At 44.7% G+C, this 15,000-nt stretch overlaps 2 protein-coding genes across 2 annotated transcripts in view; both read left to right on the forward strand.

The window, feature by feature from the left end:
• The window catches only part of LOC110174693 (unconventional myosin-VIIa-like), an 81,360-nt gene extending 77,225 nt beyond the window's left edge, over positions 1-4,135 (forward strand). The window contains exons 44-45 of the mRNA XM_055148285.1: positions 3,328-3,447; positions 4,043-4,135. Coding sequence (XP_055004260.1) covers positions 3,328-3,447; positions 4,043-4,135 — 213 coding nt within the window. The remainder of the gene's footprint in view (positions 1-3,327; positions 3,448-4,042) is intronic.
• Positions 4,136-11,557: 7,422 nt separating this feature from the next.
• LOC129407408 (antigen WC1.1-like) overlaps positions 11,558-15,000 on the forward strand; it is a 21,460-nt gene continuing 18,017 nt past the window's right edge. Inside the window, exons 1-5 of the mRNA XM_055148286.1 lie at positions 11,558-11,603; positions 12,854-12,913; positions 13,738-14,016; positions 14,084-14,371; positions 14,521-14,847. Of these exons, the coding sequence (XP_055004261.1) occupies positions 11,573-11,603; positions 12,854-12,913; positions 13,738-14,016; positions 14,084-14,371; positions 14,521-14,847 (985 nt within the window). The 5' untranslated portion in view covers positions 11,558-11,572. The remainder of the gene's footprint in view (positions 11,604-12,853; positions 12,914-13,737; positions 14,017-14,083; positions 14,372-14,520; positions 14,848-15,000) is intronic.

The following is a 15,000-nucleotide window of genomic DNA, read 5'->3' on the forward strand; positions in this document are numbered from 1 at the left end:
AGAGTCAATGCAGCGGGATTTCTTGGTGCACAGGAAAACTCAACACTTTACACCAATGAACCGACTTTATGTCAGATTTTAGCTGTAAAACTTTTCCCAGATTCTCAGTGAAAGGAATGGGATCCTCGATGAACCGGAAGAGCCACCACAAGGAAGCTCGGTTCAGGAACGATTAGAGACAAAAGTGGTGAAGAGAGAGAGAGAAACAGGAGGGAGGGAGGTTCATGTTCCTGTTCTAGAATTTGACGTCATAGAGTTCGTTTACATGCACATCAATAACCCGGTTATGATCGGGTTTTTTGAGTATCCCGGTTTTTTGATTGTGCATGTAAACCCAGTATCCCAGTTTCAGTGTCCCGGTTATGGCAGTGTCCTGGTTATTAGAAACTGAGTTACTGTAGCTGGTTTATTCCGATAGTAACCGGCATACATGTGGCATGTAAACGCAGTATCCCGGTTACTGCAACATAAAGTTGAGTCGCATGCGTCCAAAAGACACTTTCCAGTCTTTTCACCACAACAGTAGAGACATAAATAAAGTGACCACATGAGTGAAATGACTGTAAAATTAAGAGCTGCGCTAAACCTGCACATGTACAATCTGCACTTGTACGACCTGCACTCGTGTGACGCTGAAAAACTAAAACATGAACTATCTCCTAGACCAGGAGAGTCAAACTCGTTTTGTTCTGGGGGTCGAGTCCAACCGACTTTGATCCCAAAGTGTCCGGATCAGAAAACTCATGTCATATAAACCCCCAAAAATAACAATAAGTTCAAATATTTGTGCAGAGAAACACAAATCTATTACAGAAATATTTTTTAATTGATGAACTCTTTCTTTTACAAAATATTATAATATTATGAACAACCTGAAACCAATTTCAACACAAGTTTGAACTTTAACTTTAAATAGGAATTCAAAAAAAATTCTGCATCCACTTTTCTCATGTTGGACATTTTTCTGATGAGGGTGTCACGGTCAACAGTCAAAACCATCGTCCTTTAAGAGCGTTTGGAAAGCGACAAGTCTTCATTTGTGCTGCTCTGGTGGGAGGGGCCACGTACAGAGACGCTGGAGACGCTGCTGTGCTCAGCGATGCAGAAAATTACTGATATTTAATAGAAAATTTAATAAAAATATTTTAGTAGAATTTGTTGCATTTGTAAGATTATGTCATGAAACCGGGACACTCCATTTGATCATGTCCACGCGGGTATGACTGTCCCGGTTTCTCAGTGCGCATGTAAACACAGTAACACGAACACTGACAGAACCAGGATATGACTAATAACCGGGACACTGATGTGCATGTGACGCACTCAATGTCCTGGTTATGGTTTCGTCATGGTGCATGTAAACTCAGTGTCCTGTTTATGAGAAACCGGGACACTGTAGCTCAGGAGTCTCCAACCTGTAGCTCGGGAACCACCAGTAGGTCTCCGCCCCGTCCAAGTAGGTCTCGGCGAGGGGTTTCAGATGTGCACCACTGTGCTGAAGAACAAACATTTGGTTAAAACTGCTGTAAATGAATCATTTGAAGCCCAACTTTGTGCATTAATAAACAGACAAAAGTTTATGTTTTGTAGGAAACAAAAGAAGTAGTAGCTCTGTTTTCTTTTGTAAAAGTAGCTCACTGGAGGAAAAAGGCTGGAGACCCCTGCTGCAGTTGGTATATTCCGATAATTCTGGAATACTGTGGAATGTAATCGCAGTATCCCAGTTACTGAGCTACAGCTGAGTGCACATGTGTCCAAAAGACAAACACTTTTCAGTCTTTTCATCAACAGTAGCCAATATAAGTAAAGTGCCCGACATAAGTAAAGTGCCCGACATAAATAAAATGTCCAGCATAAATAAAGTGTCTGACATAAAGTGACCAGTATAAATAAAGTGACCGACATAAATAAAATGTCCAACATAAATAAAGTGTCTGACATAAAGTGTCCGACATAAATAAAGTGTCCGACATAAATAAAGTGCCTGACATAAAATAAAGTGCCCAACATAAATAAAGTGCCTGACATAAAGTGTCCGACATAAATAAAGTGTCCGACATAAATAAAGTGCCTGACATAAAATAAAGTGCCCAACATAAATAAAGTGCCTGACATAAAGTGCCCAACATAAATAAAGTGCCCGACATAAATAAAGTGACCGACATAAATAAATTGACCAACATAAATAAAGTGCCCAACATAAATAAAGTGTCTGACATAAAGTGTCTGACATAAAGTGTCTGACATAAAGTGGCCAGTATAAATAAAGTGACCGACATAAATAAAGTGCCCAACATAAATAAAGTGTCTGACATAAAGTGTCTGACATAAAGTGGCCAGTATAAATAAAATGCCTGACATAAATAAATTGAATGACATAAATAAATTGACCAACATAAATAAAGTGCCTGACATAAATAAAGTGTCTGACATAAAGTGACAAACGTAACTAAAGTGACCAACATAAATAAAATGTCCAACATAAATAAAATGCCCGACATAAAGTGACCAGTATAAATAAAGTCCCTGATATAAATAAAGTGCCCGACATAAATAAAGTGTCCGACATAAATAAAGTGACCAACGTTAATAAAGTGTCTGACATAAATAAAGTGTCCGACATAAATAAAGTGCCTAACATAAAGTGTCTGACATAAAGTGACCAGTATAAATAAAATGCCTGACATAAATAAATTGAATGACATAAATAAAGTGCCTGGCATAAAGTGTCCGACATAAATAAAGTGTCCGACATAAATAAAGTGCCTGACATAAAATAAAGTGCCCAACATAAATAAAGTGCCTGACATAAAGTGCCCAACATAAATAAAGTGCCCGACATAAATAAAGTGTCCGACATAAATAAAGTGCCTGACATAAAAAATAAAGTGCCTGATATAAATAAAGTGTCCGACATAAATAAAGTGCCTGACATAAAATAAAGTGCCTGATATAAATAAAGTGCCCGACATAAATAAAGTGCCAGACATAAATAAAGTGCCTGACATAAATAAAGTGTCCGACATAAATAAAGTGCCAGACATAAAATAAAGTGCCTGATATAAATAAAGTGCCCGACATAAATAAAGTGCCAGACATAAATAAAGTGCCTGACATAAATAAAGTGTCCGACATAAATAAAGTGTCCGACATAAATAAAGTGCCCGACATAAGGCTGGGGTTTGTATCTTTCTCTGGGAGATCGTTTATAATCAGAGGAACAGTTCTAGGATCAGTGGGACTGTTCTGACAGGTGTGCACCCGTCAGACTCCGCCCCTGCCGACAGGTGTTTCTCCTACAAACATGTGGACTCCGTCTCCTTCCAGGACGTCCTGACGACTCACCCCTTCACCAAGATCTCCAACTGGAGCAGTGGGAACACCTACTTCCACATCACCATCGGCAACTTGGTGCGAGGAAGTAAACTCCTGTGTGAGACGTCCCTGGTGAGACAAGCACGACGAGTCCAGGACTAAACCAGGACTAAACCAGGACTAAACCAGGACTAAACCAGGACTAAACCAGGACTAAACCAGGTCTAAACCAGGACTAAACCAGGTCTAAACCAGGACTAAACCAGGACTAAACCAGGACTAAACCAGGACTAAACCAGGTCTAAACCAGGACTAAACCAGGACTAAACCAGGTCTAAACCAGGACTAAACCAGGACTAAACCAGGTCTAAACCAGGTCTAAACCAGGTCTAAATCAGGTCTAAACCAGGACTAAACCAGGTCTAAATCAGGTCTAAACCAGGACTAAACCAGGTCTAAATCTTAGTCTCTTTTCTCTTATATTTGTTCTGTTCAAGATTCACTCAAACATGTGAATGAAACAAACACAAGTCCAGCTCAGTGTGACCAGAAACATCAGAAAAATAAAACAGTAGAACTTTAGAACATCAGAACATCAGAACAGTAGAACATTAGAACATTTAGAACGTTAGAACATTTAGAACATTAGAACATTAGTATATTTAGAACATCAGAACATGAGGAGACTCGGTGTAATGTTTGTTTCTGACCTTTGACCTTTTCCCAGGGCTACAAAATGGACGACCTCCTGACGTCGTACATCAGCCAAATGCTCACGACCCTGAGCAAACAGAGGACGAGCCGCAGCAGCGCCGACTGACTCCTCCTCACCTCCTCCTCTTCATCACCTCCTCCTCCTCCTCACCTCCTCCTCTCTTCATCTCCTCCTCTTCACCTCCTCCTCCTCCTCTTCATCACCTCCTCTTCCTCCTCTTCATCACCTCCTCCTCACCTCCTCCTCCTCCTCTTCTCCTCCTCCTCCTCTTCATCCTCCTCCTCTCTCACCTCCTCCTCACCTCCTCCTCCTCTTCACCTCCTCCTCCTCTCACCTCCTCCTCCTCCTCACCTCCTCCTCCTCCTCCTCTCCTCACCTCCTCCTCCTCTTTCACCTCCTCTCTCACCTCCTCCTCACTCCTCCTCCTCTTCACCTCCCCTCCCTCTTCACCTCCTCCTCTCACCTCCCCTCACCTCCTCCTCCTCCTCTTCACCTCCTCCTCTCCTCTCACTCCTCCTCTCATCACCTCCTCCTCTTCACCTCCTCCTCTTCATCCTCCTCCTTCCTCCGTCCTCACCTCCTCTTCATCACCTCCTCCTCCTCTCTTCACCTCTCCTCCTCCTCACCCTCCTCCTCTTCATCTCCTCCTCATCACCTCCTCCTCCTCACCTCCTCCTCCTCTTCATCTCCTCCTCTTCATCACCTCCTCCTCCTTACCTCCTCCTCCTCACCTCCTCTCTCATCACCTCCTCACCTCCTCCTCTTCATCACCTCCTCCTCCTCTTCATCACCTCCTCCTCCTCACTCCTCTTCATCACCTCCTCCTCTTCACCTCCTCCTCCTCTTCATCACCTCCTCCTCTTCATCACCTCCTCCTCCTCTTCATCACCTCCTCCTCTTCACCTCCTCCTCTTCATCACCTCCTCCGTCCTCATCTCCTCCCTCCTCCTCCTCCGTCCTCGTTTCCTCCTCCTCACCTCCTCCGTCCTCGTCTCCTCCTCCTCCTCACCTCCTCCGTCCTCGTCTCCTCACCTCCTCCGTCCTCATCTCCTCCCTCCTCCTCCTCCCTCCTCGTCTCCTCCTCCTCACCTCCTCCTCCTCCATCCTTTCTCTCCTCCTCCTCCTCCTCTTCACCTCCTCCGTCCCCGTCCTCCTCCGTCCTCCTCACCTCCTCCGTCCTCGTCTCCTCCTCCTCCTCACCTCCTCCGTCCTCGTCTCCTCCTCCTCACCTCCTCCGTCCTCGTCTCCTCCGTCCTCGTACCTCCTCCGTCCTCCTCCTCCTCACCTCCTCCGTCCTCGTCTCCTCCTCCTCACCTCCTGCCTTTAATCCGTCCGGAGCTTCACCTTCCTCTGTGACGTCTCCGTTGTCGTGGCGACGCCGTTTCCTTTTGCTTTTCCTCGTCTCAGATAAACGTCCGTTTCAGTTTCTGTGCCACCGTGAGTTTAGTTCTGAGATGTGAAACCACAGTTTCATCACAGAGTTTGTGTCTTTACTTGTGTCTTTAGTAATAAATCAACTTTTACAAATGTCCTGTGGAAATCTCGGTTCTTGATGTGGAGGTTTTCTGTCAGATCTGATCCTGTCTGGAGCTTCGTCTCATGTTCTAACGCCGTTCCCTCGTCAGGAACCTGCCGGAACAGGTCTGAGTCATCTAGTGATCTCAAACCCTCCCTCCGGTGGCAGTGGTACGATTTTGTGCAAGGCATTACATTAGAACATCAGAACAGTAGAATCGTAGAACATTAGAACATTAGAAAAGCAGAATATTAGAACAGTAGAACATTAGAATAATAAAACAGTAGAAAAGTAGAACATTAGAATATTTAGAACATTAGAACAATGGAACATTGGAACATCAGAACAATAGAACATCAGAACATTAGAACAGTAGAACATTAGAATAATAAAACTGTAGAAAAGTAGAACATTAGAATATTTAGAACATCAGAACAGTAGAACATTAGAACGGTAGAACATCAGAACATTAGAACATCAGAACATTAGAACAGTAGAACATCAGAACATTAGAACATCAGAACATTAGAACATTAGAACATCAGAACATTAGAACAGTAGAACATCAGAACAGTAGAACATCAGAACATTAGAAGAGTGGAACATCAGAACATCAGAACATTAGAACATCAGAACATTAGAACATCAGAACAGTAGAACAGTAGAACATTAGAACGTTAAAACAGGGCCCCGCCCACAAGCCTACAAAGCAGAAGAGGAACTTGTCTGTCAAAAATGAAACGGACTAAACCTGTTAAATATGTGAACAAAACCCTCAAAGATCACGTGATGATCTAAACGCTCCATAGAATCATTTCTTATTCTTCATATATGTGGAGTTTTAAATCACGACGGAGGGTTTGGCTGCTCTTGTGGCTGTCTGACTCACACACTGAGCACTTTTTGACACTTTGTTTGCCGAGCTCATTTTTTAACATCATGTTCTGGGACTTAAACTCCGAGGAGCAGCTCAGGACGCCAGCGACGGACTGTGGGATTGTGGGAAATGAGCGGTTTGTTTTTCTCGTTTCCATGGCGACTGTGCCAGAAGTGATGCTGCGTTCTCTCGGATCTGGGGTCTGACGTCACGTTCGCGCTTAAACCGATTTATTTTGTTTCGTGTGGAGACCAAATCGGAAAAAAATGTGGAGACCAAATCGGAAAACTGTTGTTGTTTTAACATCGACCGAGAAGCAGAAGCCAAAATAAATCTGTGCTTCAACAACAAAACCTCCAGAAGAATTCAACCCAAACAAGTTTAAACAGAAGAAACACGAGAATTCAGTTTAAACACAAGAAGTGAGTTTAGTGAAGTGAAAGTTTTGGTGTCGTGTCATTTTGACGCTTTAACAGGAAATGGACTAAAAACATGAACCACAACGACTACAGACGCAGTAAAGTACTGCAGTAATACAGACGCAGTAAAGTACTGCAGTAATACAGACGCAGTAAAGTACTGCAGTAATACAGACGCAGTAAAGTACTGCAGTAATACAGACGCAGTAAAGTACTGCAGTAATACAGACGCAGTAAAGTACTGCAGTAATACAGACGCAGTAAAGCAGTAAACAGTGCAGTAATACAGACGCAGTAAAGTACTGCAGTAATACAGACAGCAGTAAAGTACTGCAGTAATACAGACGCAGTAAAGTACTGCAGTAATACAGACGCAGTAAAGTACTGCAGTAATACAGACGCAGTAAAGTACTGCAGTAATACAGACGCAGTAAAGTACTGCAGTAATACAGACAGTAAAGTACAGTAAAGTAAAGTACTGCAGTAAACAGTACTGCAGTAATACAGACAGACGCAGTAAAAAGTACTGCAGTAATACAGACGCAGTAAAGTACTGCAGTAATACAGACAGACGCAGTAAAGACTGCAGTAACTGCAGTAACAGTAGTAAACAGACAGTAACTGCAGTAAAGTACTGCAGTAATACAGACGCAGTAAAGTACTGCAGTAATACAGACGCAGTAAAGTACTGCAGTAACACAGACGCAGTAAAGTACTGCAGTATGTGTTTGTGTGTATTTGTGTTCAGTTCAGTGACTCTGCAAACACAAACAACTCCCATAAATGTAGAAAACTTCTGAAAAAAGTCATTTCTGTCCCGACTCTGAACAATCACTGATGTAAAACCTTCAGTTTGTCACGTTGTTCTAATATTTATTGTGCCTCATCATGAGCATGAGTGTGTACTTTTAGTGTGTACTTTTAGTGTGTACTTTTACTGTGTACTTTTGTACTTTTGTGGGCGGCAGTAGCTCAGTTGGTAGAGCATTCGCCCACTGATCTGAAGGTTGGTGGTTTGAATCCAGCTCTCAACATAAACATCACAGGTTGAACGGTCAGATCCACTGACCCACAGGTTGGCTGGTGTGATTCCAGCTCCCACAGATGAATGCTGCCGTTGTGTCCTTGGGCAAGACACTTAACCCACCTTGCCCACAGTGTCTGCGTACACTGGTGTATGAATGGGTGAGTGGTTCCTTGTTGTAAAGCGCTTTGAGTGCCTTGAAGGTGGAAAAGCGCTATAGAAAAATGTGACCATTTACTTTTAGTTCCTGTACTCGGCCTCATCTTTAAATATTGCTTCATTTCAGCTCGACTCTGTAAAAACCACAGACATGTGAGTGAGCAGGAAGTGGTGCTGACAGTGAGGCTGCTGGGCTGTCGCGCTCACACTCCTGATCTGAACGTGATAATAAATGTCAGAGGAGGAAGAGGAGCCAAAAACTCTCCTCAAATAAGAGTCACAATAATCTGAGTCAGGTAGAAGAGCAGGAAGTCGTGGTCCCACAAATGACCCGAGTAAGAGTCAAAAGGATTGAACGTTTGCAGCTGATGTCGTCCACATTCCCTGGGGCGGCTCCAAAAACACACTTGCATCTGTTCCGGATATTTCTACAAAATACAAAATGTGAAGCTCCCAAATACAAATATGTGGGACGTTTGATCACAGAGGATGTGTCAGATGATGAGGACATGTACACACAGTGTGTCAGGATGTGTGCACAGGCTCACGTGTGCATTGATTCATTCATTTTTATTTGGAGTTTGTGTCAAGAGAGAAACAATAATCATGTTACTACATGTACATCGAAAACAACAGAAAAGCACATTTCTCCAAAAGGAGGGAAGAAGAAAAACTGATCTGAACCAACCTCTGTTCATGACACAGTTTCAAAACTCATGTGGTTGTTTCTGAACATTGATCACGGACCTGAACAAATATTTACATATAACAAAAATAAATGACATTATGCAACAAAATATCATTTTAACCACAAAACGTTTTCTTTTTTTTTTTTTTTTTTTTTCTCTCTTTTTCCCATTTTGTACAGTACACATATATATACATATATACATACACATGCACACATACACCCATACACATATGTACACATATATACACACACATTATACATATATACACACATAAACACACACACACCGATCTAATATATATATATATATATATATATATATATATATATATATATATATATATATATATATATACACATACACACATATACATTTTTTTATTTTGTTAAAGATCACCCAGTGCTTCACTCATCCTTAGACCATGAAAGCAAAAATTCTTTATAATTCCTTTTGAAGCTGTGAATATTTGGGCTGCTTCAGGTTTTCTTTGGATTATATACAGCACACGTGTGTCAAAGTCCAAAAGGACCAGTTCACACAAACTCACTGTGGCCTAGAATGATGCTGAAGGATCAGAGTGAAAAGGCCCAGACGGGAAAGTGCAGCTCACCTGTTTGTGTGAACGACCATCATGACTTTTCACACCAATGTGCCGTGTTCCCTGCACACGTTCATGTGTGCCTTCATCACTGTGAGAAGAGTTTTATCATGAGCCCGACTCACGTCAAACTCACCACCACGAGGTACCAGTCTGATCTGTGGAGACACGGGGACGCCACTTTACTGTCAATATTGTGTGTGTGTGAGTGTGTGTGTGTGTGTGTGTGTGTGAGTGTGTGTGTGTGTGTGTGTGTGAGTGTGTGTGTGTGTGTTGTGTGTGTGTGTGTGTGTTGTGTGTCTTTGTCAGCGTCAGGAAGTTTACTTTTAAAATGTAATCCCTTACAGATTACAGATTACAGATTACACATCCCAAAATGTAGTTTGTAACTGCTGCCTTAAATTATGTCCACCTACTGTTAGTGTCATATTGTATTAGTTTAGTCCTGGTTTAGTCCTGGGGTTTAGTCCTGGTTTAGTCCAGTTTTAGTCCTGGTTTAGTGCTGGTTTAGTCCTGGTTTAGTCCTCGGTTTAGTCCAGTTTTAGTCCTGGTTTAGTCCTGGTTTAGTCTGGTTTTAGTCCTGGTTTAGTACTGGTTTAGACCTGGTTTAGACCTGCTTTAGTCCTGCTTTAGTCCTGGTTTTAGTCCTGGTTTTAGTCCTGGTTTAGTCCTGCTTTAGTCCTGGTTTAGTCCTGGTTTAGCCCAAAATGTGAAAACAGTTAAATCCCTCTGTGTAATCCCATTTATTTCAACAAAGTAACTGTAATCCAATTCCCACTCACTGAAACAGTAACTGTAACTGAATACAGTTACTCATCATTTGTACTCTGATTACGTAACTCCGGTACTTGTAATCTGTTACTCCCTGACACTGCTCATCAGACCAACTCCAGCTCGCCGTCCCAAAAACTAAACGTGAGCTTTGTGGGGACCGTGTGTTTTCTGTTTCTGCCCCTCGGCTCTGGAACCAGATCAGAGGCCGAGTCTGGATCTGTTTTTAAATCACTCCTAAAAAAAACATCTTTTTTCACTGGATTTTAATAAGCGACATGTACATTTCTTGTTGAGTGTTTTACTGTTTTTCTGTGTTTTTTAGGAGCTGTAATGTGTTTGTACCGTATATTTTCTTCTACTGCGATTGTCATTGTCATTGTCTGTCCTGTGTTTGTGTGCAGAACTTTGGCAAACTGTAAAGTTTTTAAAGTGCTTTATAAATAAAGTTGGTCTGGTATCAGAAACTCGCCTGAGGAGGTCGGAGACGTCGTCCATGTTTGACCTTCCACAGTCTTGCTCCTGATTGGCTCGTTGGTTGCCATGACGCCCTGGACATAAATAAATAAATAAATAAATAAATAAATAAATAAATACACAAACAAGACGATGACGTGTTAGTGGAAAGTTTTTAAAAAGGTGAAGGTCTGTGGAAAGTTCTTCTACTTTAACATGTTTGAAATACGAGAAAAACCACAAACGATCAAGAGATAAAGAATATGTTAAAAAACAGGATGTTCAAAGACTTGAGTCAGACCTGGTTCAGACCTGGTTCAGACCTGGTTTAGACCTGGTTTAGACCTGGTTTAGTCCTGGTTCAGACCTGGTTCAGACCTGGTTCAGACCTGGTTTAGACCTGGTTCAGTCCTGGTTTAGATCTGGTTCAGACCTGGTTTAGATCTGGTTTAGACCTGGTTTAGACCTGGTTCAGTCCTGGTTCAATCCTGGTTCAGACCTGGTTCAGACCTGGTTTAGATCTGGTTCAGTCCTGGTTCAGACCTGGTTTAGACCTGGTTCAGACCTGGTTCAGTCCTGGTTTAGACCTGGTTCAGACCTTGTTTAGACCTGGTTCAGTCCTGGTTCAGACCTGGTTCAGTCCTGGTTCAGACCTGGTTCAGACCTTGTTTAGACCTGGTTTAGATCTGGTTCAGACCTGGTTCAGACCTGGTTCAGACCTGGTTCAGACCTGGTTCAGTCCTGGTTCAGACCTGGTTCAGACCTGGTTTAGACCTGGTTCAGACCTGGTTCAGACCTGGTTCAGACCTGGTTCAGACCTGGTTCAGACCTGGTTCAGACCTGGTTCAGTCCTGGTTTAGACCTGGTTCAGACCTTGGTTCAGACCTGGTTCAGACCTGGTTCAGACCTGGTTCAGACCTGGTTCAGACCTGGTTCAGTCCTGGTTCAGACCTGGTTCAGACCTGGTTCAGACCTGGTTCAGACCTGGTTCAGACCTGGTTCAGTCCTGGTTCAGTCCTGGTTCTTGGACATGTTCCTCAGGGTGCTGCTCTGGTGTTGTGGTGAGTTCTGGCTCTTTTTTCTTCTTCTTTATTTGCTGTAAAATTTGTATAAAAACACAATCTGTCATGTTGAGGTGGTTTGATTTCAAAAGTGAAATGATTCTTATAATAAAGTCAAATCATGTTGGAGTCGTGGCTCGTCGGTCGTGGCTCATCGGTCGTGGCTCGTCGGCGTCGCGGCTCGTCGGTCGCGGCTCGTCGGTCGCGTCTCGTCGGCGTCGCGGCTCGTCGGTCGCGGCTCGTCGGTCGCGGCTCGTCGGCGTCGCGGCTCGTCGGTCGCGGCTCGTCGGTCGCGGCTCGTCGGTCGTCGTCGGCGTCGCGGCTCGTCGGTCGCGTCGCTCGTCGGCGTCGCGGCTCGTCGTCGCGGCTCATCGGCGTCGCGGCTCGTCGTCGTCGTCGGCGTGGCTCGTCGCGTCGCGGCTCGTCGGTTGCGGCTCCTCGGTCGCGGCTCGTCGGTCGCGGCTCGTTGGCGTCGTCCCGGCGCTGGTTTGGCGTCAGTATTTGTGTGTCAAAGCTCCACACGGCGTCTGTGCTTTTGCTCTAACACCTGTTTGGAGACTGAGACACTGGGACATGTTTTATTCACAATCACCTGAAGAGAGTCACAGCTTTGGGCTGATTGTTAAATGTGCAGATTTACTGTGGCCAAGAGACTTTAAAAGTGAACAGAAAAAGAGAATCATGTGGAAACAACAGAGAAAGAATCTTTTATTACAATTAAATCAGGTGAAAATCATTAAATCTCCCGAATCAAACCAACTACAAGTGTGAAAATGAAAACAACAGAAAGAAAAATACTAAAAGTTGAAATCCTGCGTGTGTGTGTGTGTGTGTGTGTGTGTGTGCTATTACACACACACACACACACGCAGTGTTTTTCAGTCAGATAGATAAATCAAAGATAGACACATTTTGATTTGAATTGAAATCTTCCTCTTTTCATGTTTCTGTTTTGGAAAAAACACAAAAGTGTTTTTAGATGAAAACACGATGAAAAAGTTGAAATACATTTGTTCTTCCATTTGTGTGGAAACGACAGAGCAGAGCACGATTAAAGCCACGTGTGTGTGTGTGTGTGTGTGTGTGTGTGTGTGTGTGTGTGTGTGTGTGTGTGTGTGAGGACAGGGCACCCTGTGACATCACTGTGTGCTTCAATAAATCAATAGAGACGTGACGTCACACACTCTCCTCCTGTCCCTGCGCTTTAACACACAACACACCACACTGTGTAACATCAACTCTGTGTGCAGGGGTCATGTGTGCAGGGGTCCTGTGTGCAGGGGTCCAGGCAGAAAACAACAGCTCAGCAGGTAAGAAGCAACACACTCACACAGACCAGGAGTCAAACCCACAACCTGCTCACTGAGAGGAGAGGGTTTGCTCAGGTAAAGGGGCGGGGCTTCACTGCTCAGGTAAAGGGGCGGGGCTTCACTCTGTCTCTTGTCTGTTCAGAGCTCCGGTTGGTGGGAGGAGCCAGTCGCTGTTCTGGGACTGTGGAGATGAAACATGAAGGAGACTGGAGACGGATGGAGGAGCAGCTTTATGGACACTGGGACCATGAGTCCACAGCTGCTGTGTGCAGAGACGTGGACTGTGGCTCTGCTGTTTATGGAGAATATACAGTTAGTTTTCCAAAGAGTCGTGTGTGGAGTGTCTCATCTGACTGTGTGAAGATGAAGTCTTCAGTGAGAGAATGTGTCCCTGGTTCTTTCTCCTCTTCCTCTGAGGGTCTGAAGGTGAAATGTTCAGGTAAAAGTCTGATCTTACATTTTCATGTCTCATGTTTTTTCATGTTACTTCAGAGGAGTGTAACACACACACGTGTGTGTCCTATTGGTTCAGAGTGATGATGTCACACATGTGTGTGTGTTATTGGTTCAGAGTGATGATGTCACACATGTGTCCTATGGTTCAGAGTGATGATGTCACACATGTGTGTCCTATTGGTTCAGAGTGATGATGTCACACATGTGTGCGTCCTATTGGTTCAGAGTGATGATGTCACACATGTGTGCGTCCTATTGGTTCAGAGTGATGATGTCACACATGTGTGCGTCCTATTGGTTCAGAGTGATGATGTCACACATGTGTGCGTCCTATTGGTTCAGAGTGATGATGTCACATGTGTCCACAGACTCGGTGCGGTTGGTCTCGGGGTCCGGTCTGTGTTCAGGATCAGTGCAGATCTGGGACGGGTCCTGGACCGGGGTCTGTGACGGGGACTTGGACCAGCGGGGGGCAGAGGTGCTGTGCAGGGAGCTGGACTGTGGGGCTCCTTCTCTCCTCCAGGGGGCGCTCTCTCCTCTGGGGCAGACGTTCCACTGTGAGGGACATGAGTCTGCTCTGATGGACTGTCCCCGCTCCAACTCAAGCACCTGCTCCTCTGGAGCCACTGTCAACCTCACCTGCTCAGGTAAAGGGGCGGGGCTTCACTGCTCAGGTAAAGGGGCGGGGCTTCACTCTGTCTCTTGTCTGTTCAGAGCCGATCAGGTTGGTGGGAGGAGCCAGTCGCTGTGCTGGGACTGTGGAGGTGAAACACAGAGGAGAGTGGAGACGAGTGAAGCCCTTTGGTGACTGGAACCAGGAGCACACAGCTGGTGTGTGCAGAGACCTGGATTGTGGCTCTGCTGTTTATGGAGAAGAGAGAGATGATTTTCCAGAGAGTCGTGTGTGGTGGGTCACAGCTGACTGTGTGAAGACGTATTTAGTGAGAGGATGTGTCGTTGCTTCATCCTCCTCTTCCTCTGGTCTGGAGGTGGTGTGTTCAGGTAAAAGTCTGATCTCATATTTTTTGTGTCCCTCAGATGTTTTTTCTAGTTGCTCCAGACGAGTGTCAGGTGTAACATGTGTGACGTCCAATCAGAGTTTAGATCACACACACACACAGACTGATGTGTCCAATCACGTGTCTCCACAGAGCTCCTGAATCGTCCAATCATCTCCGTGTCTGTGAGTGACGGGGCGTCCGAGCTCCAGCCTCAGGGGGTGCGGGTGCAGCTGGGCTCAAAGTTCAGGGTCAAATGCTCCGTGGAGCCACAGTACCCGGGAGGCTCCTTCCGGCTCCTCTCTCCCGCCGCGCCCCCCGCTCAGAACCGCACCCTGCCCGCCGTCAATCACTCCGCCCACTTCCTGTTCTCTGACGCTGACCACGCCCACAAAGGAAACTACACCTGTGTTTACCTCCTGCAGGTGTTCAACCACAACTTCTCCTCTCAGAGCCACACACTCCAGCTCTCTGTGGGAGGTACACACACACACACACACACACACACACACTATACACACACACACACACACACACACACTATACACACACACACACACTATACACACACACACACACTATACACACACACACACACACTACACACACACACACACACACACACACACACAC

Source organism: Boleophthalmus pectinirostris, unplaced genomic scaffold (genome assembly GCF_026225935.1).
Source record: "Boleophthalmus pectinirostris isolate CB_2022bp ecotype Guang Dong unplaced genomic scaffold, ASM2622593v1 HiC_scaffold_12, whole genome shotgun sequence".
In the NCBI taxonomy this organism is placed as follows: domain Eukaryota; kingdom Metazoa; phylum Chordata; class Actinopteri; order Gobiiformes; family Gobiidae; genus Boleophthalmus; species Boleophthalmus pectinirostris.